The 25,419-nt window shown below is 37.0% G+C and overlaps 1 protein-coding gene across 1 annotated transcript; it reads right to left on the reverse strand.

The window, feature by feature from the left end:
• Positions 1-23,594: 23,594 nt before the first annotated feature.
• LOC122803468 (olfactory receptor 2AT4-like) lies at positions 23,595-24,344 on the reverse strand. The gene has a single exon (XM_044073085.1). The coding sequence runs from the start codon at positions 24,342-24,344 to the stop codon at positions 23,595-23,597; it is 750 nt and encodes a 249-aa protein (XP_043929020.1).
• Between the last annotated feature and the right edge of the window lie 1,075 nt (positions 24,345-25,419).

Consider the following 25,419-nt stretch of genomic DNA (forward strand, 5'->3'; position numbering starts at 1 on the left):
TTGAGTCAGTTACCAGAGCTGTGGATGAAGGGATGGTAGTTCATACAGCCTACCTTGATCTGGCCAAGGCTTTTGATACTATTCCTCACTCAGAAATCATAGAAAAACTCACTAAGCTAGGCATCAACCCCTATATCACTAGGTGGGTTGCAAACTGGCTCACAGGTAGAACCTACAGTGTGAAAGTAGCTGACTCCAAGTCAGACTACCAACCAGTCACGAGTGGAGTCCCACAAGGTTTGGTCCTGGGTCCTCTCCTGTTTGGTATGTACTTCTCTGAAGTCCAGGCCAACACAAAGGGACTCTGGCTGACAAAGTCTGCAGAAAATTGCTAGTTGGGAGCTATTATTAACTCCCCGAGTAATGTTGACATCCTACAGAACGGCCTCACTGAGACCAACGACTGGTATCAGAACCATGGCCTTAAGCTCAATGCCAAAAAATGTGTCGTCATTCCCTTTGGGAAAAACTTGGTTCTCATGAATTACCACATTGATGGTAGTCCACTGAACACAGAAGGCATTATAAGAGATCTGGGAACACAGGTTGACAGCAACCTTTCTTTTGACTACCACATTGTCACTGTGGTCAGAAAGACCTTCTATGTGGCACACATCATTACTAAAAGTTTTGCATCCAGGAAGAAAGAGGTCATTGTCTCCCTCTACTCTTCCCTCATTAGGCCAATCATTGAGTACAATGCTCCATTTGGCATGTATCTCACTAAACACCTGCAACAACTGGAGAGGCTGCAAAAGTACCTCACAAAGAGGATATGAGGCCTTAAACATTTGTCCTATATGGACAGACTTAAAAAACTCCAACTATTCTCTGTCTCATATCACCTACTTTGATGAAATCTCTGCTTGACTTACAAAGCCATGTCTGACCAAGCGCTGTTAGAAATGCTCCATCTAAAGAAATCTCAATCCCTCCACACCACACACTCCAGAGACATCAACCTCATTATCACAATCAACAAAACATGCTGGAGGGATAGGTTCATAACCCAGAGACTGCCCATGCTATGGAATAGACTTCCCATACATATCAAGCAGAGCACCTCACTGGCCCTCTTCAAGAGAAATCTTGATGAGTGGATGGAAAATAGAAAATTCACCCAGGGATCACTCCAGTGGCTTTATTCGACAGAGGCACTGGGAACTAAGGTTGGGTGGCACGATGCCAGTAATACTATGGGCTATGCTTGTAAAGGCTCCAGGGCCATTAGCCTAATACACACCTACGAACCTATGAACTTATGTACACTTGGTGTCATATAGGATTCCCACTTAATAGTGGGATAATTATAGCCACCCATGAATATGGTATTGGGTTTGATGGTTTGTGTTTCTAGTAAGCTTAAATACATGGTATTGGTTTCCTGAGTCATAGATGGGGACCTATAGCTTGCAAGGAAGTAGTGTTGGATTTTTACCTGTGGTGATTTGAACATGGAGCAGCTCAAGTGCATTTTCCTGTTTGACCAGCCTTGACATGTATTTATTTTTTATGTAAATAGAGAAACCTCCACATTTAGTCCCTGCCTGTGAAGTAGGTGGTCTAAATTTGTGAAAGGCATTATAACCTTGCACTGTTGGTGTGCTCTCCACAGCTTTAAACCATGTTTCAGTGACTGCACAGAGGTCAGCATTTTCTAGGGTGAAGAGAGCTTCTAGGGAATGGAGTTTTTGTTTAGACTCGTAGCAATGAACAGTAATACCCTCATATTTTCTTGGTTTTGATTTGCTATGTCAGAAGTACTTTCAGTTTGGCATTGCCTAAAAACGGCATTATGAAGGAAGACAATGTTTTAGCTAGTATTTGAAAGCCTAGAGTGGAGAGGTGGAGACTATCCCTGGCAAAGCAACGTGGTCTGTTGACCATCTCCTTCCATGGTGACAAATATTACACCCCCTTAGAATGACACCAGAAACTAAGCCAATTATTAAAGTCAATCATCTTTTGCTCATATTGTGGCATCATCCTTGGAGAAGATAAAATGCTGTTCAATGCTAGGCTCATAGCAGCTTGAGAGAGAGACAGACTGAGAGCTCCACAATGACTCTCTTCATATAGTCTAGGGGGTATATCTCAGGTCATTTACTTCCACATGGACTATGACTGAGTCTTATTGGTACTTGTGGTCCAATAACCTGAGGGCGTACGTAGTGTGGTAGACCCTAGACCCTGATAAGCAACTGACCGTGATTTTCTCCTTACTCAGCCTGGTAAGAGAGGCATCATTGTGTCTCACAATGGAGTCCCCAATGACTAGAATGTTGGATTATGTGGTGGCATGCCTTATGGGCTTAGGCGTAGAGGCTCCATGAGATGTAGCTCTATGTATAGATATGTATGTTTATAAACAACCAGCTTTCATTATGTAATTAAGACAACATTTTGTCCAGTGGGTAAATGCTTAGTATAAAAGATTCTATACAATAGATTCCATTCATAACAGTCACATTAACTAAAGAAGCATTTGCCATGGCAGCAATGGACAAGGGAATATGCTGATGCTACATATTATAAAATAAAAGCAAAAAGTATGGACTATCAAAGCAGTGCCTTCCATGGTACAGAAGACACTGAGTGAAACTAAGTGGCATGTTCTAAAGTGACGAATGCCATTGTGCGGAAAACTGCATTGAGAAGTCCAAATCCTAAGCTAGAGGAAAAATGCACAATGTGACTACAGTAGCAACATGTTATGGTTCACCATTCAGGCAGCTGGTGAAGAGGATTTGTGCAAAAGAGCTAGCCAAGATGATTGACAGGACTGACAGCAGTCACAGATGCACACACTCACACACACATGCACACACACACACACACACACACACACACACACACACACACACACATATATATATATATATATATATATATATACATAGAGAGAAAGATAGATATAGATTTTATATATATATATATATATATATATATATATATATATATATATATATATATATATATATATATATATATACATAGAGAGAAAGATAGATATAGATATAGATATATGTATATGTGTACAGAAACTGTATTTTGTAACATCACTGTACTGCAGAAAATGAGGAGTATTAACAGGAGACTGGTCATTCTGCTGTTATGGAAGCAGAATTTGTAATCCCAGGGGTGATACACTGATAGCACTGAAGGTCTGAGTCACTTCTACAGAAGCACAAGGAAATGTACATGTGACAGCACATAGAAACATATGTGGAAGCACAATGGCATATACTTGAGTTAATGCTCAGACATGCATATGCGTAAGGGCACATATAAACACACAAACACACACACGCACACACTTGCACAAGCATGCAGTTTAGAATGGAAAAAGACTGTTGTCATTTCATCAGTGTGGAACTGTCTCACCTGTTGTTACGCAGTAAATGCATACATGGATGCATGGAAGACAGCACTAATATGAATATAGCTATTAGGGGGTATAGGCGTTGAAATATGACAAGACTGTATAGTTATGTGGCATCAATCACAAGAGTGCTAAGCACACATGACATGAAAATGAGCATTGCAATATGTAAACAAGCAAAGAGCATAATACATAATTATAATTAAAGAAAAAAACAACATTAAAATGAAGCTCAGAATGGATTTGGATGATTATTTCTTTTATTGTTATTTATTTACTTGGACTATGTATATCCAGCTGATGAAAAAAAATAAGTTCCAGTATGAAGATTTAGGTTTTTCAACTGCTTTCTTTTCAGTACTGCCTATTTTAAATTTGAGGACTGTAAGTACAATCCACAGAACTGTGAGAATTTAAGTGTGAGTGCAGTGAAATATATATTAATTGTGTGATGTCAGTGCCATGGAATGTTCTTTTTTCCCTAGGGATTACACATATTTCATTTAGTATCAATAAGGATGTTTGGCCCCTCCCCCAATCAAGAGGGGGAGTGGAGCTGCACCCTGCAAATAACAGTTTAGATTACTAAAATCCACTTGAATGGTTCACTTGCATTTGTATCTGATTACACTAAAGCTTTCCTAGTTTTGGAACTTGCATTGTTCGAGTTCTGAATTGTTGATAGGATGCCCATTTTTAGTAATGGTAAGGTTGTTCTTAATCACAAGTAACAGTCTTTGAGAATGTTTCCATTCAAGCTGATGCCTTTGTCTTCCATTGTAAAAGAATAATAGGCCCTGGAACCCTCATGAGGGGAAGTTATTTATGGCCCCCTACATGTAATTGTAATTTTGCAATTCTTCCCATTTTTAATTTAATTTTTGCACAAGTTTTCTCTCAGATTACTTTAGCCTGGGTTTACCAGTAACCTCTGTTTTTATTATTGAGATGTCTTGTCAAGACAGTAGCTGACTGTTTACTTTTCATTGGCAGAGTGTACATTAAATAAGACTAAATAACAGAACCATGAAGAAAAAAATGCTCACATTTTGCCCTTAAAGGTAATGCAGTGCTTATATTGGGTGTTTGCATTTCTTTTTTATTTTATATAAAAACACAAAGTCATGAAACAACTCACTTTTGTTGTTCTAATAAACTGTTTTAATGATTATTCCCGCCTATCACACTTTATTATATTCAATTGTTTATTACATTATAATAAATGAATACTCATCTTTTTGTTTTCATAATCATTTTATTACTTTAAAACCACATTCAGCATTTTGCATTACAATCTAATGAACTGCAGATGCCCAGCAGATTTTCTTCTCAGCAGACAAGTGTGTAGTGTTTTTATTCAGAGTGCCATATGTAGAATATATAAAAAACATAAATATACTGTTTTAGTATAACAGCTGTTTATGTGTCCATAGAAATAATATTCAAGGTATGCTGTGCAACTATGATAAAAGAGCCATAGCTATACAAATTGACGATTGTTATAATTTGCCTAGGATTAAGCAATTTATACACCTCTTTTACTACATTTGTGGATTAAAGACAGTTAGCAGATAATGTGCCATCCAATTTAACAGGTAGTAAAGACATGGTAAAATCTTACATTTTCTGTATTTCAAACTTTATTTAGCTTTATTCTTGTTCATTATTTAATTAGAAAGCAATTACAAATTCTTGGAGACATCAGTGCTGAAAATCCTGCCTCTGGGGTATGAACAAGCCAGTGTATTTCTTTGTGGAGGTCCCAAACCCAGATAAATGGGGAGGGTTACATCAGGAAGGGCATCTGGATTAAAATTTTTGCCAAATCAAATATGCAGACAACAATACAGATTTCAATACAAGATTGGTCGAGGCCCTGGTTAACAATGATCGCTTCCAGTACTGTTAGCCAACACAGTGCTGGTGGAAATTGGGCTACTGTTGACCAAGGGAGAAGGAGGAGAAGAAGCAGGGGAAGGCATGAAGTGAGGTATGGGAAGAGGAGGAAGGTTAGGAGTGTGGAAGTGAAGGTAGGAACTTTAAATGTTGACAGTATGACTGGTAAAGGAAAAGAGCTCGCTGATATGATGGAGGGAAGGAAGGTTGACATATTGCGCATGCAGAGACCAGATGGAAGGAGAGTAAGGTGAGGTATATCAGAAGTGGGATCAAATTGTACTACCATGGTGTGGATGGGAGGAGAAATGGGGTAGGGGTTATCCTGAATGAACAACATGTCAGAGTGTTTTGGGGGTGAAAAGAGTGTCAGATAGAGTGATATTTATGAAGCTGGAAATAGATGGTATATTTATAAATGTTGTTAGTGCATATGCTCTGCACGATGGGTGTGTGATGGATGACAAAGAAAAATTTTGGAGTGAGTTGGATGAAATGGTGGAGAGTGTACCCAAGTGTGAGAGACTGGCCATTTTAGTGGACTTCAATGGGCATGTTGGTGAAGGAAACAGAGGGGATGAGGAAATGATGGGGAGGTATGATGTTAAGGAGAGGTCTGCAGAAGATCAGATTTTGTGAAAAGGATTGACATGGCTGTGGTGAATAAGTATTTTAAGAAGAGGGAGAAGCATAGGGTGACATACAAGAGTGGAGGGAGATGCACACAGGTGGATCATATCCTATGCAGGAGGACCAGTCTGAAGGAAATTGGAGACTGCAAAGTGATGACAGGGGAAAGCATAGTTTGGCAGCACAGGATGGTGGTCTGTAGGATGATGTTGGAGATCAAGACAAAGTGGAGGAGAGTGAGGGCAGTGCCAAGGATCAAATGGTGGAAGTTGTAAAAAGTATAACTGTAAATTGGAGTGCAGGGAAGAGCTAATACAAGCACTGTGTGGCAGTGAAGAGTTATCAGATAGCTTGAAGAGTTTGCGAAGAAGAAGTGGGATTGTCAGAGCAATGAAGAAAGTAGACAGAGTACAAGGAAGTGATGGGTATGGTGATCAGAGAAGAGGCTAAGGATAAGGCTTATGTTGAGTTGTATGAAAGGTTGAACACTAAGGAGGGAGAAAAGGACCTGTACCAATTGGCTAGCCAGAGGGACTGAGCTGGCAAAGATGTGCAGCAGGTTAGAGTAATAAAAGATACCAAGGGAAACATACTCACAAGCAAGGAGAGTGTGCTGAGCAGATGAAACAAGTAGTTTGAGGGGTTGATGAATGAAGAGAAAGAGAAAGAGAGAGAGAGAAGGTTGGATGATGTGGAGATAGTGAATCATAAAGTGCAATGAATTAGCAAGGAGGAAGTAAGGATAGCTATGAAGAGGATGAAGAATGGAAAGGCAATTGGTCCAGATGACATACCTGTGGAAGCATGAAGGTGTTTAGGAGAGATGACAGTGTTTTTTTAAACCAGATTGTTTAATGAAATCTTGAAATGTGAGAGGAAGCCTGAGGAGTGGAGAAGAAGTGTATGTGTATTGGTACCAATTTTTAAGAATAAGGGTGATGTGCAGAGCTGTAGTAACTACAGAGGGATACAATTGATCAGCCACAGTATGAAAAAGAGTAGCAGAAGCTAGGTTAAGAAGGGAGATGATGATTAGTGAGCAGTAGTATGGTTTTATGCCAAGAAAAAGCACTGCAGATGTGATGTTTGCTCTGAGAGTGTTGATGGAGTATAGAGACGATCAGAAAAAGTTGCATTGTGCCTTTTTGGATGAAGAGAAAGCATATGACAGGGTGCCTAGAGCAGAGTTGTTGTATTGTATGAGGAAATCTGGAGTGGCAGAGAAGTATGTAAGTGTGGTACAAGATATGTACGAGGGCAGTGTGACAGTGATGAGGTCTGCAGTAGGAATGATAGATGTATTCAAGGTGAAGATGGGTTTACATCAAGGATAATCTCTTAGTCCTTTCTTATTTGCAATGGTGATGGACAGGTTGACAGACTAAATCAGACAGGAGTCCCCATGGACTATGATGTTTGCGGATAAGATTGTGATTTGTAAGGAGAGTAAGGTGCAGGTTGAGAAAACCCTGGACAGGTGGAGATATGCTCTAGCGAGGAGAGAAATGAAGATCAGAAGGACTAAGAATATATGTGTGTGAATGAGAGGGAGGATAGAGGAATGGTGAGGATGCAGGGAGTAGAGCTGGTGATGGTGGATGAATTTAAATACTTGGAATCAACAGTTCAGAGTAATCGTGGGTGTGGAAAAGATTGAAGAAGAGAATGCAGGCAGGATGGAGAAGAGTGTCAGCAGTGATTTGTGACAGACGGTTACCAGTACAAGTGAATGGGAAGGTCTACAAGATGGTAGTGAGACCAGCTATGTTATATGCATTGGAGACGTGGCACTGATGAAAAGACAGGAGTCAGAGGTGGAGGTGGCAGAGTTAAAGATATTAAGATTTGCATTGGGTGTGATAAGGATGGACAGGATTAGAAATTAGTATATTAGAGGACCAGCTCAGGTTGGACAGTTTGGAGAGAAAGCCAGAGAGGTGAGATTGCATTGGCTTGGCCATGTGCTGAGGAGGTATGCTGGGTATACTGGGAGAAGGATGCTAAGCATGGAGCTGCCAGGTAAGAGGAAAAGAGGAAAGCCTAATATAAGGTTTATGGATGTGGTGAGAGAGGACATGGAGGTGGTTGGTGTGACAGAGCAAGATGCAGAGGACAGAAACAAATGGAAACAGATGATCCACTGTGGTGACCCCTAACAGGCACAGCCAAAACAAAAAGAAGAAGAGGAGACATCAGTGCTGAAACACATTCATGGCTTTGCTCTTTGAGTTCATGCCAGTGTTTACAAGCTCCAGACATTTAGTAGCATATTAACTTATCACTGTTACTCTGATCAGAATGGAATCATGCATTTTCACAGAATGCACTTATTGTCATGTATATTACTAAACTACTTAACCAAATAACTTATGTCTGCAAGCATGCTGCCCTCAGTAATATTATTTTTGGACTGCATGATCCTGGAGGCATACAATTTTGTTTTCATAGCACCATGTCATATGCATATAAGAGTTCTGGACTGTTTAATGTGAATATTTTTTGGGAAAACAGACTTGGTTTTATATCTTTTTTTGACTGTCTAAACATGAGATAATAAAAACAGTACTTTCCTCAAATATGTTTGATTGCTTTAAATAGACATTTTACAATACTTCATCATTTCAACAGCCATCCACATTACAGAAGAATATTCCTTCAGATCAACAGTTATTAAACTGTATTGGATTACATACTGAAGAAAACAATATTGAATTTTCACATACTTGATATAATTAACCAAACATTGAAAAAGCAACCATGTGAGCAATAAACAATGATTTCATGCCTAACATTTACTCAAAATGGATTTCAGCTCTGTGTTTTTTCCACTTTATGTATTAATGGGTTATGTATTAATTTCAGCCTACTGCATATTGCCATCTACCATTTTGAGGAGATGATTAAAGGGGTCTATATTAATTCTGCAAATGACATATTCATTAAATACGTCTTCCGCGAACACCAACCAACAAAATTCACTTAAACAAACAGAGGAAGTTTTCACACAGTGGACTAAACAAACCCACCCAAGTGGGTGGCTTTGTCCCCCACAATCTGCCAATGTGGAGGTCTGTGCCCCCACACCCCGCCTAACTATATATACCAACTCTGAGGTTGCACTACAGTGGGAAAAAAGACAAAGCTAAGGTGATGACATAGTGTTTGCGAACCATGAGAAAAATTCCACAGTTCGCTGAAGTGAATCTCGGTGACTGGTGTTCGTGGAAGACGTATTCGATGAATACATCTTGCGGAATTAATATAGACCCGATTAAAGAAAAACATTAATTTGGAATTACAATATGGAGAATATAACCTTGTTACTTGAATCTGTTGAAGGTTCTGACTAACCATTTCTGAGAAATAACAGGCCTAGTCTAGTTTTATTTACCTAATTTCCAAGCAAAAGGGACTTAGTGGAACTTCTTCACATAATGTTTGGAGGAAGTGGCTTTACAGTTATGAGAAACAGCAAACTTTTGTGCATATATTGTCAACAGCATGAACTTATATAATGGATGAGAAACTGAAAGGACTCTGCTACTCTGTTGTAATTCAGAAGGAGATGCTTTTTTTCCCCAAACACATTGAATTATCACTTGTGACATAAGCAAATTTGCATTCATATAAAAGTAATCACACAGTAATTGACATAAACATTTTACTTCACATATATTGCTATATATCATATAACCTAAGCAACATTACATAAATTATTCAATTCCTGTTTTTTTAACAAGAAACATCTTTATTAAACCATCACTTACTACATAGGCAATCATACATTTATACAAATGAAAACAAACTACACTGACACAATCCTAGTTGCAATAACTTTATATCATAAACTATACTGAGACACTCCCAGCTGCAAACATTATACATCACTTATAATCTACCCAATCTTTCTCACTCAAACATTACACAACTGATTTAAGTCCTGCCACCATTTAAACCTCATTTCTTCCTTGTATGTATTGTTCCTACGATTCCCATTTTTTTCCCTATGTAGTTTGCTCCTACCCTTTTCTAAAGATCTCATTTCCAGTTATTTTCTCTCTGTTACTATAGTCACTACTTCCAGTATAGTTGGTTTGGCTACATAGAAGAGATTGTATACTATCTGTGGTATACCAATTTTATTTAGTAAAAAATAAATATGTAAATAAAACCTTTAATTTTATTGTGTTGTAAGGTGAGATGCTGCTTCACCTTCCAGTAGGCTTGCTGTTCATAATAATACTCTGCATTATATTAATTTATCCATGGGAAAGTTGACACATCAGACAGACACAGAATTATAATTTCCCAACAATGTACATGTGTTGAGGAACAATGTGCACACAGGTACCCAGACAAAGACACACACACACACACACACACACACACACACACACACACACACACACACACACACACACACACACACACACATGTGCGCGCGTGCGCATTCACACGCATATGCACATGCACACGCGCACATGTGCACATGCAGACACACACGCACACACACACACACGCACACACACACACACTAGCTTTAAAGTAAAGACACGCACACACACGAACACACACCCACACACACACCCACATACACACACACACATATACACACACACACACACACACACACACACACACACACACACACACACACACACACACACACACACACATATTAGCTTTAAAGTAAAGAGCATTATGAATATTTTGAATATGCTAATTTCCATTATGAGGAATACCATAGGGTAACATAGACTGCATGCAGTGCCAGTAGTGCAATAGGTAGTAAACTCAACTTTGGTGCTGGAAGACCAGAATGCTGTGGGTGCAATTTCCACTCCAGTTGAGTGGATTGCTGATAATGCAGTGCAGCATTAGGGGGTGCTGTACTCTTGAGTGTGTTGCCCTTTGAATGTGACAGTAAACTGATGTCCCCTCTACTTGAACTGGTGGTAGCTCATGTGGATGTAAAAGATCCCACAGCATCTATTGATAAGATTAGGGGAAGTTTCCAGATGCCTTGCCAAATTTCTCCTAGTAGTATAAATATTACCTGCAGTCTGTCCTGAAAAGAGGCCACTAGCCCAGTTGGAGTTACCTAGTCAACAAAAGAGTAAATAAAAATAATGTTCTCACTAGAAGGATATTCCTGGTATTTCTTTTAAATGTTAAATGAGAGAACATATTTATTGACGCTCTGTGGTTCCTTGTGGGAGTTTTAACTCATTAAAACATACTGGCAGTCAGGTAATGACATATCACATTCCTGAGTGCCACCAAGCTAGAAAAAGTTGCCTTTAGCTCAGAATAAAAGAAAAAAAAATGAATATGATAAAAAGCATATTCAACTCAGCATGTAGCACGACTTGTTAGCTAAGTTTTTCAGTTAAAACCATTTTCCCACATTTACACAGTGCAGTTACATCATTTAAGCCCAAATTCAGTATTATGTTTAATTTGCAGTGAAATAACAATGATGTGTGTTATCTGACTTTCAAAAGCTGCAGGCTTGACTGAGACAACACAATCCACACAAATAGCACTATGAAATGAAGAATCAAGCAACACAATTGTCTCTGCCTGTGTGAATGAATTAAAAGTAATAAACTTGTAATATTATGAATGGGATTTGGCTGGGTAAGAGTAGTAAAAGGGAAATCTAGGTTATATGTGAATTTATTACAACGATGACTACCCTTATTTCTACCCATCCCCATTTTTCCTTCCACCTTTTGCTGCAACAAAGTAGAATTCTCATAACCAATAAAAATGTACATGTACCTCCTACTTTTTTTTCATTTATTTTTACATTAAGATTTATGACCTCCATGTCATTCACTGCACAACAACTGTCAGAAGTTCACCAGAAACTGGGACAGTCAACTCCATGAAACAGAAAAAAACAATAAAAGGGAAGATAACTCCAGAAAAAGAACATTAGAAGCTGCATTTGACAATGTTTCTTCAAATCTTCACAGTTTAGACAAGAAGAGGAGGCAGTGCAGGGGACCAGGCCATCAGATGCAGAGGTCATAGGCCTTAGGCTTCAGCCACCTCTTTTCTGTGCAATTGTTACAGGAAAATGCTCAAAGATCACAGGTTACAGTGGTTTAGACATGAGTGAAAAATCAGAGGACAATCTGGTGAAGATTTGGGACAGACAGAAGGCAAGAGGAAGCTAGGACATCCAGCAAAGAGGTGGATGGATTGTATGTGAGAAGACCCACGACAGTTAGACATGAGTGTTAAAGAAAGCAGGAGAGTGTCACTGAATACAGGGAGATGATGACATTTGACACAACACCCAGACCACATGTGGAAAAGTGTGAAAAAGAGGGTTGATAAAAACATAAATAAATAAATAAAATGAAAGATAATCTACAGGATTTCATGGCATATACTGAATATTTTACAGAGTTCCTAGATAGTGGAGTGATGAAGAGGTTAAAGGCCAAATTGAGGCTAGTGGACTAGATACCATAGGTGAACTGCAGGATGCTTCTCATTTAGAAGGGCAGTCATAATCTTGGCTAGCTCCAGGATATACCTAGATCCATAGAATGGGGGTAGGAGGTAAGGCTATCAGAGGTATGGCCAAGTGGAGAAGCACAGATAGTGCATACAGGACCAGACATCAGGGTCATAGAAATGGATACATGGCAGTTAGACTCCAATTAGACAAATATATCTCAAGTGGTTAAGGGGAAGATATGGTGGTGGTCTACATGGAAGTATTCAAACTTTTGGATCAAGTTGAAATTCAGTCAATAGTGAAAGAACAGGGTCTACTGAATAAAGATGCTGTGCTGGTTAAATGCAAGCCAGGCAGGCTTAGAGATAGGAAATGGGAGTTTGGTATTTACTTTTGTCCATTTGATGACAATAACTCTGGAGAAGAAGCTAGAAAAGGACTTCTTGATATTGTTTATCATATTCATTGTACAGCAGAGCAGATAATGGGGTCTAACATGGTTATTGCATGACCATGGATTCTATCAAGAAATTCATAAGGACAAAACCTTCAAATGTGATATCAGACATATCAACGCAAGAGTAAGGTTTGCTTTGATACGGAACATGCAACTGGAAAGATTTAGCAAACAAAAAGGGCAATAAAGCCTTTCTGGACTTTCAAATTCACTAGCTAAAATTGGATAGTGTCCAGTTCTACACATTTACTTGACCTCTGTTGTAGGTTACCTGGGATATAAATGGTAATCCATTCTATATCATTCATCTTTGGAAGAGATGTTAAACCAATGACCCATCTGTCTGAGCTGGTGGTAACTTAGATGACTGTAAAATATCTCATGGTATTCATGAAAAGATTAGGCAGAAGATCATAGGTACACAACCCAACCCCCCTGACAATACAGATACCAGCTTTGGTATCCCCAAAAAGAAGCCAATAGCCTAGTGGGACTAACCTTGTGAACAAAGTGTAAATAAATAATTAATTATTACAACAATAAACTACAACTGCTTTAACAGGGAAGGGAATTAAGGTTTCAATAACAAGCACAATAGCAACCAGATGAGGAAATTGTGGTTTGCTGCTGATCAAAGGAGTTGAGCAGGGAGGAAGCCACTGTCTTCAGGGGGAAGCAGAAGTAACAAGGAAATCAATCCTTGCATGTAAGAGACACAATAATATTTGATGGCTACATTGATAAGGAGTCAAGTTATTAATCACAGAAAGTCTGACATTCAAGAACACTCCCTTTGAAGACTTCACAATGCTGCCATTATGTAAGTTTCAGCTTATGTACTGTTTGCTATGTCTGAAGAATAATCAGAAAATGACATTTTTAGTAGGAGAGCAGCAAAAGTTCAATATGCATGGTTAGATGATGCAATCAGGATAATAAGGGTGTTGAATGACCATGACCCATTCTTAGACAAAACTGGAAGATGGGAGCATGTGATGCCCACACAGGAATGAAATTGGCATGCAGCTTCGTGGCAATTATTATTTCAGTGAAAGTTATGTCCATAGATCGCTTGTTGGTTTTCACCATTCTGGATTTGAGAGTCAGATGATCTCATTTAAAGGATGGCACGTTACTTAAGTTACTGTATACAGGCATCATGCTGCTACATTTAGGGTATGTGAGCAGGGAACTGCTTCTAGAATAAGACTGTTTTCTATGTACTTAAGAGATCTCATTTATTTGAAGCATAAACTTCAAAATGCAGTCAAAGTTTGTGCAGAGATAATTTGAAAGTTGGTTTGGAAAAAGGGAAAAGTAACAGGACAATGCAAAAGGATACAAGGGCATAAGCTTAGCTAAAGAAGCAAAGGAGATGAGTTTTATTGTACTCCAGTAAATGGACCTAAGAGACAGATTCGCCTGCTACAGACTGAATGGAGTCCTTCTGTCAGACTAGGCCTTGACCTGCTTGACTTTCATATCAAATTGTTCATTCAGGATTGAAATGTTTAAGGTAATAACTAGGTAGGCAACAATGTAAAAGAAAAAAGGAGAAAACAAAGGCATGTAATGTGCAAAAAATAAGGTAGAGTTTTAAAAGTTAAGCAAGAAAGGAAGAAGTAAAAAGAAAAAATAACTGATGCCAATTTCTAGGTCACGTAAGTAGGTAGAGTGGAGAATGCCACAGTTAAAAAGTTTTCAGTTACATGGTTTTCCATACTATGTACTAATTTTGGCCTACAATATAACACCATGAGCCTTTTGGAGAATGGTAGTAAAAGCAAAAAATTCCATTTTGAATTACACCATGGATGAGCCATTGTTCCTAATATACATTTAATCTGAACACAGAGGACTCCTCCACTGATGAATGTTTAGAAGGAAGAAGATTTCTAGTATGAAAAATTAAAATGTTTTGAACAGAGAATATCAACAATATAAACTTAAATAATATATAAGAAATGGAAAGATACATTACCTTACTACACGAGTGCAATACATATGGATTCGGAGGCCATCCTCATCACTAGTCTAATAATAATGTACAATGGCTTGAAACCAGAAGAAAATTAATCATTTTGCCAATTCCTTTTGAGTTAAATGTGTCAATGTAAAGTAAAACAGAAAAGCAATGGTCCCATGGTATGTGATAATGATTACAGGAATCATGATTTTGTTTCTTTGTTTCTTTTCACCTCATATGATTGAAAACACTAGAAGAGAGCAACAGAGAGGGAGAAAGAACAACAGAGGTAAATCACGGATAAATAATAGAAATTAGAGAGTGGGAGAAATGGAGGCAGGAAGACATAGCACCTGAGTAGGTCAAGTGGTCTAGCACCTCTTTATAAGTTTTACTGTCACTGTCTATCTGTCTGCCTGTCTGTCCAACACTTTCCTTGTTTCCCTGCATCTTTTTTCTATTTGTGTCTTTCTGTCTCTCTGTTTTTCTCCGTCCTTATGCATTTCTCTATCGTTCTCTTTCATTTCTATAAATAACAGTCTGTCTCCAATGGAAATCAACATTCATACTGATAAATTGCCATTACTGTTCATTCAGCCACTATACGGAGTTCCACAATGAACTTAACATTCCAGCTAGACAGTTCTCAAGCTTGTAAACAAATTTAATTTCTTATTCAAATAAGAGTTTTATTTCACATTCAAAATTCATGTGCCATTTAGATATATTATTTTATATAACCCATATTATATTTCTTCACCTCTCACATCAGGAGAGAAGGACTGATTCTCTTTCAGTCCAGATATGTTTTATTTGTCATTGGTAGCAGGGAATCATACCTCTTAACTTGCACCTGTTCTCTAACTACAATAAGGCAGGACAATAGCTTTGAACTTCTCCTTAAGTTTAAACATGTTCTACATTTCATTAAACATCATGCCCAAAGAACCAATATCGATCCCTATTTATGAGAGATGTTTAGGTTACTGCTCATTTAAACAGCCAAGCATTTCCAGTAGTTTAGCTGGTTATTCATAGATAGTGCTTGCCTGCTGCTGTAGAGGGCTTAACAAAACTTCCTTATATGCATTGGTTAAAGTTTCTCCATTTATACCATGGCTTTTAAATATGTCTGATGATGGGTTAGAATGACAACTCACTTTTAAAAGTTGCTATACTAAACCATAAACTCGAGGAGGGGCTGACACCGACAAACAACTGGTGTCAGAGCCATGGACTAAAACTAAATGCCAAGAAATGCATAATAGTATTTTTTGGGAAGTCATCCATCCCTGGTAACTATCATATTGACAACACACCCCTTAGAGTTGACCCAGTAGTCAGAGACTTAGGGACACACATAGATAGTAATCTAGCCTTTGATCATCACGTGAATATAGTGGTGAGGAAATAATTATATGTTGTGCAACTTATAAACAAAGGTATGGCATTAAAGTACAAGGAAGTCATTGTTCCACTGTATTCGGCATTCATCAGGCCTATCATTGAGTACAATGCCCCCTTTGGTATGTACCTAACCAGGTATATCCAACAACTGGAACACCCACAGAGGTTCCTCACTAAAAGAATACAGGGTGTAAGTAATATGTCCCATGCAGACTACCTCAAGTCCCTATCCCTGTATTCTGTCTCCTACAGGCTTTTGAGGTGAGATCTATGCCTGGCATGCAGGGCATTGTCAGACCCCAGTCTGATGGACCTCCTTCATATCAACAAAACACACAGCACCAGAACTACCCATTCTAAAGACTTAAGTCTTGCCTCTGATATAAATAGGACCTGCTGGAGAGATAGGTATGTATCCCAGAGATTACCCCATCTATGGAACAGGCTCCCCATCCATGTGAAGCTCCTCCCTAACCTAATTAAAGTGCAACTTGGACAACTGGATGGGAAAACAGAAATTCATCCCTGGTTTGACACCTATGTCTCTAATGGAAACAAGTAACCTGTAAATGGTTCATCTCCCAGGCCCATGCTTACACATATCAAGGGTATCAGAACTTGTCAGAGATTTGGGATGCATGGCAAGCCTTAAAAAGGCCCTTGTGGTCCTTAGCCTAGTAAACACTTATGAACCTATTGTCTGATTTGTTGATTTGCTTCTCTCTCTCTTTTTCTTGTCTATTCCTTTCTTAAGCAAGTAAGCCCACTGGACACAAGTGCCTTTTCAGGAGCAATCTAAGAGGACTGTAGGGCCATGTGACTTGCTCAATCTCGCAGTAGCAAAAAGAAATATTAAACCCCGTACCCTGGACTAGCATCAGTAGAGTGTTACTAGTTCAGACCCTTAATATTCTTCAATAAATGCCAACCTTCATAAAACATAAAACATTCAATTGCCTGAAAATATAAATGCAGTATCACTAAGTATCACTAATAGTGTCCCTTAGATACACACACACACACACACACACACACACACACACACACAGACATATATATATATATATATATATATATATATATATATATATATATATATACATGTACAGATACATACACACACAAACACACACACACACACACATATATATATATATATATATATATATATATATATATATATATATATATATATATATATATACAGATACACACACACACACACACACACACACATATATATATATATATATATATATATATATATATATAGATAGATAGATATGTATAATTTATGTGATTATAAGTATCTTTCCTACCACAATGCATAACTCTGAAGAGTTGTACTGAAATAATACATTCTGAAAGTTATTTGCTAATATAAATTTCCACAACAGCAAAATAAAAAGCAAATAATTTAGCAAGTTTTCCATATTTTAACTCCTATACTTTAGCCATATAAAATATATAAAAAAAGGTAAAACATCCTTTTTAACTTGAAGATGAAATATTTATTTTGTCCGTCACTAATTTATATCAGATTTGGTTAAGTTGCAATGGAATATTACATTCTGTAAACTATTTGCTGAGCTAATTTTCCCTAACAGGTAACAGACAACATTTTTTGTATCTGACTGTTCTCTGGCAATCTTGTGTTCTTCATAATTCCTTCTGATTTGATACAATAATGAGAGGAAAGTGGTGCAAATACTTCATGGTCAGCCATGAATACAGAATCTTCCACCATCATATTGGATCTTCTATCCCCCGCAGACAGTAGTAACCAGCAGATCTGTCTTCTGACCTCCATTTTTAGCTACAGATTACGTCTTAACAGGTGCTTGTACATGCACTCATGTTTAGCTTTTCTCACATATTCTTATCACTGACTGTTGTTTTATTGTCACTCACAGATCCTATCCTAATGAACACTAATAAGGGTAACATCATAACATCACATGGGCCATGTTCATTGACTTCACTAAAAATTTTGACCTTATAGACCACTCTTGTCTCCTTAACTTTCTGACAAAAATTGCTCTCAGCAATGACTGCTTACCCTGATTCAAAGACTTTCTATTAAATAAGCAATTTGCAGTCAGATTAGGTAGGGTTCTCTCAGTTGTATCCCAAATGGTCAAAAGATTCCCAGAAGACTCCATTCTCTAACCTTTACTGTTGTCCTGTTTTATAAATACACCTTTCCCAACTCACACTTCTCCTCTGGTATGATGACATGATCAAATAGTGATCTAACCCCTCCTACACTATAATCCAAACCCATCCCCAGGCATATGTACACCAAACGTAGAATCCAATAAAGGTCAAAAAACAGCAAACTAGAAACCAGGCATCCAAAAACACAGTGTAGCACAATTCCATGACTGCACAACCATCAGAATTTATTAACAAATCTCAATTTAAGTGCCTTTCTCTTAGTGAAAAAAAAAACATCATCAGAACTACATATCCAGAGGTTAAGTACACTTAAATAGTAAAATAGTCACATGCCTTAATAAGAGACTATTAAGAATTTAAAAATACATACAGCATGACTGCATGCATGAAACATGTTTTTGTTCATAAATTTAAGCAAGATTAAATTACAACTTAGCTGCACACAGTTTAAATAAATTAGTGAATGAAACAGTTTAATATATTCCTGGATTGGTAGCAAGTAGTATTAGTTTTATCTGCCATTAAAACTCAGCATATTCAAGCTTCTTATCCCATTGGCCCACATAGCATCTCTATCAACCTTTTCTACAACTGTAAATAAAAATTCCTTAAAAGCTGCACTAACAATTCAATTTTTGTACAATGTATTTTTAAACTAACCCTTCTAATGTCAGTTAAATGTTCTGTTATGTATTCTTAAAGGGTCCTTTCAGTCTAACATGATGTAGCATATGCACATACCCTTTGAAGAACAACTATAATAGCTGTTAGCTCTCAATTTATATCTGCCAGTGCACAGACATCACTGTTTAATATATACTTACATATATTACAGAGATGGCATTTAAAGTAGTTCTCCATCTTGTTATGTGAGGCAAACACTTTTTTCCCTTATACTATATCAGTTTTTTATTTTTTTTTTAATTAGGTTCCCTGTTTAAAAAGAAAAGATGGGGAACATGCCATTATATTTTTAATAAAAGTGTCTACCTGTAATAAAGACCAATTCTTCCTAATGCCTGTACTAATATGTCTATCCTCTTCTAATAAGTATACTGTTCACTTCCTCCCCTTTAATAGAAAATGTTCCAAGTGTAATGTTATATCTAATAATAACATCACATACTGTGTATTTAATTGTGTACGGGAATCACACTGTACATTAGTAAAGTAATAAATGCACTCTATACTTCTCTATGGCATTCAATTTGGCAAAGCTACACTGTGTTTCCATTTTTGTAGAAACTCAACACAATAAAACTGTTTAAATCTCATAGCAACATAAATCTGGCTCTTAGATGAACTGTGCAGCTGACAAGTAATATGTAGAGTACAACTAAAAAAAGACTTGTACATTTCATTAATTCCATTAGGAAGGGAGGTCTGGCACCCCCCATAATCATTTCCATCTTAAAAGTTTTGACAGAAGTGGAAGGTTGAGAGGAGTCAGAGAACTGATGTTGTATGTTACCTCAATACACAAAGACAGATGGAAGAGGGTGGGAGGTTGGCATAATGGTTAAGGTGTTTACCTTAAAGACACAAGGTACAGGGTTTGATTCTCACATGGACATACTGGCTAGGCTTACAATGGCCCATAAGGGCAGTTAGCCTAGTGCTAACCTATGAACTAACTAACCTATGAACTATGAACAGTAGCTGAGTATGTATTGTGGCACAGAACCTTGTATAACTCATTATATCACTTAATGTAAGCCACCCCTTGATTCAAATAAACATCACCAAAAGTAAGTTTGTCTGAGAAATGGTACAGATTTCATAAAGTCACATACTAAGATATGTGTATGTTTGTGTATATATAGTTCTATTGTTTTGGTGCTTATATTTCTAGATAATGCTGGTAACTGCAATTTGAATGGTATTTGTTTAAGTTTGAAGTTATATGCCTAGTATGGCAACCATTTGAAATTCTGGAACCTGCTAGAGCAAATCCTGAAACGTAGAGACTGAATGGCTAAAAGCCAAAAGATCAGACTTGTATATATCAAATCATATATGCCATTTCTTGCAATATTAAAAAACAAAAGGAACGCAACAACTGAACTAAAACAAACAAAAAAAAACTAAAATCAGCAGCCAAGGAGACTCTAAATGCTTGAAATTAGTGCTTTTGCTCAGTTTTAATAAAATTTGAACTTCTTCGGAAATACAAGAGAACAATGAGATACTAAGTTAGTTTAAAGTACCCTGTCAAAGTCACATGATAAAAAGCAAGTCAATGGACTGTGATAATAAATGTGACACTCATTCAAACAGATTTAAAGAGACAATCAATAATAAACAGTTGAGTGCTTTGCTAGTGCATTGTTAGCATCTTTTTTGTGAGTGGCTAAAGTGTGTTTGTAAATGCATTTTGATACTTTTCTATCAGTTTTTCCAATGTAAAAACTAGTGCAGGTCTCACAACTTGCCAAATATACTAGTCCTCTTGTATTACAATTGAATCTATTCTTAGCTGTGATAGTTTTATCTTGGCCATGTTTAGAAACACTTATACTGTTGTTCATTTATCTGCACATTTAAAAGTGCCGTAGACAATGTTTTCTGTCCATGGTTTATGGACCCTCTCAAAAATGTTCTTTATATTAAAATGCTTTTTATACGTAAAAAAGGGTTTGCCACATAAAACTTGCAATATTCCCTTTTCTCTGATGTATGGCAATATTGGAGCTAGTATATATAAGTTCGGGGGTGTGGGGGCAATGAGGGGCTGTGGGGGGCTTGCCACCTTGCAAATAGAAGTTTTAAGGAGAAGGGAGATTTTCAAGAATCGCTCTTCTCTAGGTTTCCATCTTTTTTTTTTCTTTGCCTTTTCGCCATTTGGCATTTTCAGTACTGACATTTCAATAGGGAGCCTTCAGGACTTCAGACAATGGCAGCTCACAGATAATATGTGAGTAGTTGTTAAAGAGATCATCTCTATACAGTATAATATTCAGGAAAAAAATGACAGCATATATTATATAGTTGTCAGAAGCCCAGTAAACCATTTTAGTGAAGGATAAAAAAAAAATCCAAACTTATGTAATTCAATGGCAAGCCTCCACTAATATAGAAAGTTTCAGCATTTAATGCTTTACTTGATATAACTTCTCCTCAGGTTGCACTGTCTCAGGCCAGTTAGCAAGTTTCCTTCTAAATGTTTGCTGCTTGACTACATCTCAGTCAAAAATATAGTTACTGTCTCCAGTGCTAAATGAGTTGATACAAAGGGAAATGTGCAGTAGTTGTCAGGAATAAAACAAGGTATACCCTCTGTACAAAAACTGAACATTCTTTTTTTTTCTAAATGTCTGCCTAAAATATTATGGTTACCAGTTTCTGAAGATATGTATCAGTATATAAACCAACTTTACACAGCCCAGAGGATATCTGAAACTGTCAAAACTATGTTCTTGATAAACTTAATGGGATTGGTCTAAAAACAAATGCTTTACATTCAGAGGCAACAGGGAAGAATCTATACAACACTTGAAAAGGCTTGAACATATTTGCTCTTTTACAACTTTGAGAGTACCATACATATCTCTTTCCCACAATACTATTTCATGCTGATATTATTTTACATAATTTTGAGTTATTGACATAAAGAAATATCACATGCTTATTCAGGGGGACCAGTAAAGATAATTGAAGGAAAAGACTCCAAACACACTTCACTGGATGCTTTTCAGAAAATATTTTCAATGGTGGAAGTTATCTAAACAACAATGAGACCCAAGAAACTCCAGTGGGGACATAAACCTAAATGTGGAAGAACTTGTCACCTCAGTCTTTCAAATAAAATGAAACCCTCTGATGTTCCAGCTCAATGCAGGCATTTTCTTTTTGTGCTGATGCTTTACATGAAGGGAAGGTTCACCAGCTGTGAGTTGGTGAATTAGCCCACTGTCAAGTTCCTATCATGTTGTCACCATATGCCCTGTATATGAAAAAATGTAATGGAGACCTGCATTGTATGACAGTGACTTAGCAAGATGAGCATTCCCCATTAATGCCAGAGGATAAGAAGAATGTGGACTCTATTCTCTGCCCATGTGCTTGCATTCAGTTTTGACACTGGTGCACCATAAGGATTGTGCTACACTCATGAATATACCATCCATTAGATGAGATGCTAAACCAATGTCCTATGTGCCTGAGAAGGAGATAGCTCAGGTGGAGGTAAAAGATCCCATGACAATTATCAGTGAAGTGGTATGAATTATTTACTGTTGATCTGCAGTAACATAGCATGTAGCACACTCAGCACTGTTGCTGAAATACAAAAACGTCTTGGGTTTTATCCCCACACTAGTTGCTCAGATTAATGTTTGCAGAAGACCCTGGTGTTCTAATGGTTAACATTTGGAATCTCACCACCATGACCAAGTTGCTTCGCTTGAGCTGACTGTGTGCCTGACCTAATGGGTAACGTCTTTGATGTCAAAATCATGAGATCATTGGTTAAAGTTCTACCATGGATGTCAGAAATGTCTAGACATTTTTAACCATGGCAGTTTAGTACAGATAGTTAAGGCTGTAAGTAAACAACATGCTTCACCCCAGTAATCTTAGGTGTGATATTCTTTCTTTCTGTTTTCTTACTAAGACATTTTAAACAAGTCTTAATCTAGTAGCTAGTGCTGGGGCTTAAAGCTATGACCTGTTAGTGAGCTGTTTTTTTGCTTGATTCTCTCGGCTTCTGTTTGCCTACTCTAAATAGGTCACTTAAACAGTTTCATGGAGCATGCTAGGTAGATTTCTCAATGGTTTCCTAGAATGTAAGTCTGATAATTGCCTGTAAAAGTGAACATAAATATCTTGGACCTTATTACACACATTTAACTAATAAAATTGGTGGCAACTTGCAATGGTGATCAGAGCAACAGGCTCTAAACTCCAGAGTCTAACATTCAGTTCTGGTTGTGTTTAAACTATGTTTTGATGTTATTTTTTAATCACTGCATTGGTTTTCTCCAAGTATTGTGGTTTTATTCTGTCTCATAAGAACATATTGCTCAGATTGGTTGCTTCTCTGAAGTGTCCTAGATGTTTACTGTTTAACTATCTCTCTCACTTGCCTTTAACTTGATGGGAATTACCTAGATTGCTAAACACAATAAATCGATGATTGTTCTACCACAATTCTTACAGCATTCTACCTTATTGTATTTATTTGGTTGTAAAAAATGCAGCTCTTTCATTTTAAAATTTTTTTAACAGCTGATTTAATTTCTTTGTTTCTCAGAACGTAAACGAAAGGATTTAATGTAGGAGTTAGAATTGTAAAGAAAATTGTACCAAAAGCATGAAATTCATCAGATGTGCTTCCCAGTTTATAAGAGCTGTATGTAATAGCACCAGATATATAATATGTGGTGATTACTGTCAGGTGAGAGCTGCAAGTTGAAAAGGCTTTCTTACGCCCTTCTGCAGAGTTTATCTTTAGTACTGTGACAATTATTTTCATGTATGAAAATACTACTACTGAAGAAAGTAACAATGAAAGAGTCATTACAGTAAAAAAAGCTAGGTCGGTATGCAAAGTAATATCTGTGCATGCTAATCTAACTACAAAGAAATGATCACAAAATCCATTACTCACTTGGTCTGGTCCACAGAAAGGTAGGTGTGCAGCTAAAATAACAGGTGGTACAATGATCACAAATGCAATTATCCAGCTTGCTAATGTCATTTGAATGAGGACTCTTTTGGTCATTATAGACATATAATGCAAAGGACTGCAGATAGCTACATAGCGGTCAAACGCCATTACAACAAGAAAAAATCCTTCTGAAACACCAAGTGAATGTAAAATGCCAAGCTGTGCAAAACATGCATTGAATGAAACAGTCTTGGAATTAACAAGAAAAATAGCCAACATCTTTGGTATGGTTATAGTTGAAAGTATTATGTCTTGCACTGCTAGATTGCTGAGAAGAAAGTACATAGGCTTGTGCAGTTTGTAATCTGTTAGTACAGCAAGTAGAATTATACTGTTGCCGATCAGAATGATGAGGTAGACAGTAAGAAATACAACAAATAACAGCTCTTGGTACTCCTTGAAGTAAGGAAACCCAGTGAGTATGAATTCTGAAATATGAAGGTTACTGTCGTTATGCAAATTGCTGAGCCCTGTTTGTCTGGGAGAAAAAAGTTAAAAAGTGAAAACATTCTTACTTTGCATTTTGTGTATGTCAGGTATTAGAAAATATTTCTTCTTTCTCAATCTTGCAACAACCCTGAGAGTGTACATGTATTTCTCATTCTACCTACAACTGCTTGTTGAATACAACAATATGAAGTTAAAATGAAAGAAGCACTAACCACAGTAAAGTGTTCAGGTCTTTACAGGCTTGAGTTTACTGTATATAAAAAAAAAAAAATATATATATATATATATATATATATATATATATATATATATATATATAAGAGAAAGAGGATAGAGGTTTTCAAATCAAATTGCCTCATAAAAATATTATGATGTATAAATGTCAAAAAGAGTACAAATGACTAGAATAATTAAATTGCAGTTTCCAAAGATAAATTTCAGCAATATTGTAAAAAGTTATCAGGTTACCTTGCATTGAATTCTTTCCAAATGGGTTTCAGACCTGAATTTAATATGGAGGAAGCATGCAGTATTTTGGAAGCCTGCATTTTAAATTTGCATTGTGATACAAATGTATGCATTCATAACCATTTCAATTTTTCTTATGTATATGTTGTTTAAACCTCTTAAACCTGTACTCTGTAACATACCTGACTTAAAGCTTTGATGCATTGCTTATATGACTTAGAACTGATACTGATAATCTCATTTTATACTAATGTAATTTCTAAAATGAAACATACCTTTTTATAATTAGAAAGAAGGTCCCCAAGTAGGTGGAAAGAAAATTGCTGTCAGCATTAATTAGATGAACATTCATCAGAGAATTGCCTCATGTAATTTGTAAATACTTTGCTTTAATAACAGAAAACTATTTATTTTACATTTGTTTACTGGGAAAATTAATGGA

The sequence above is a fragment of the Protopterus annectens genome, chromosome 5.part1, assembly GCF_019279795.1.
Source record: "Protopterus annectens isolate FY-2018-M chromosome 5.part1, PAN1.0, whole genome shotgun sequence".
NCBI classification, from domain to species: Eukaryota; Metazoa; Chordata; order Ceratodontiformes; family Protopteridae; genus Protopterus; species Protopterus annectens.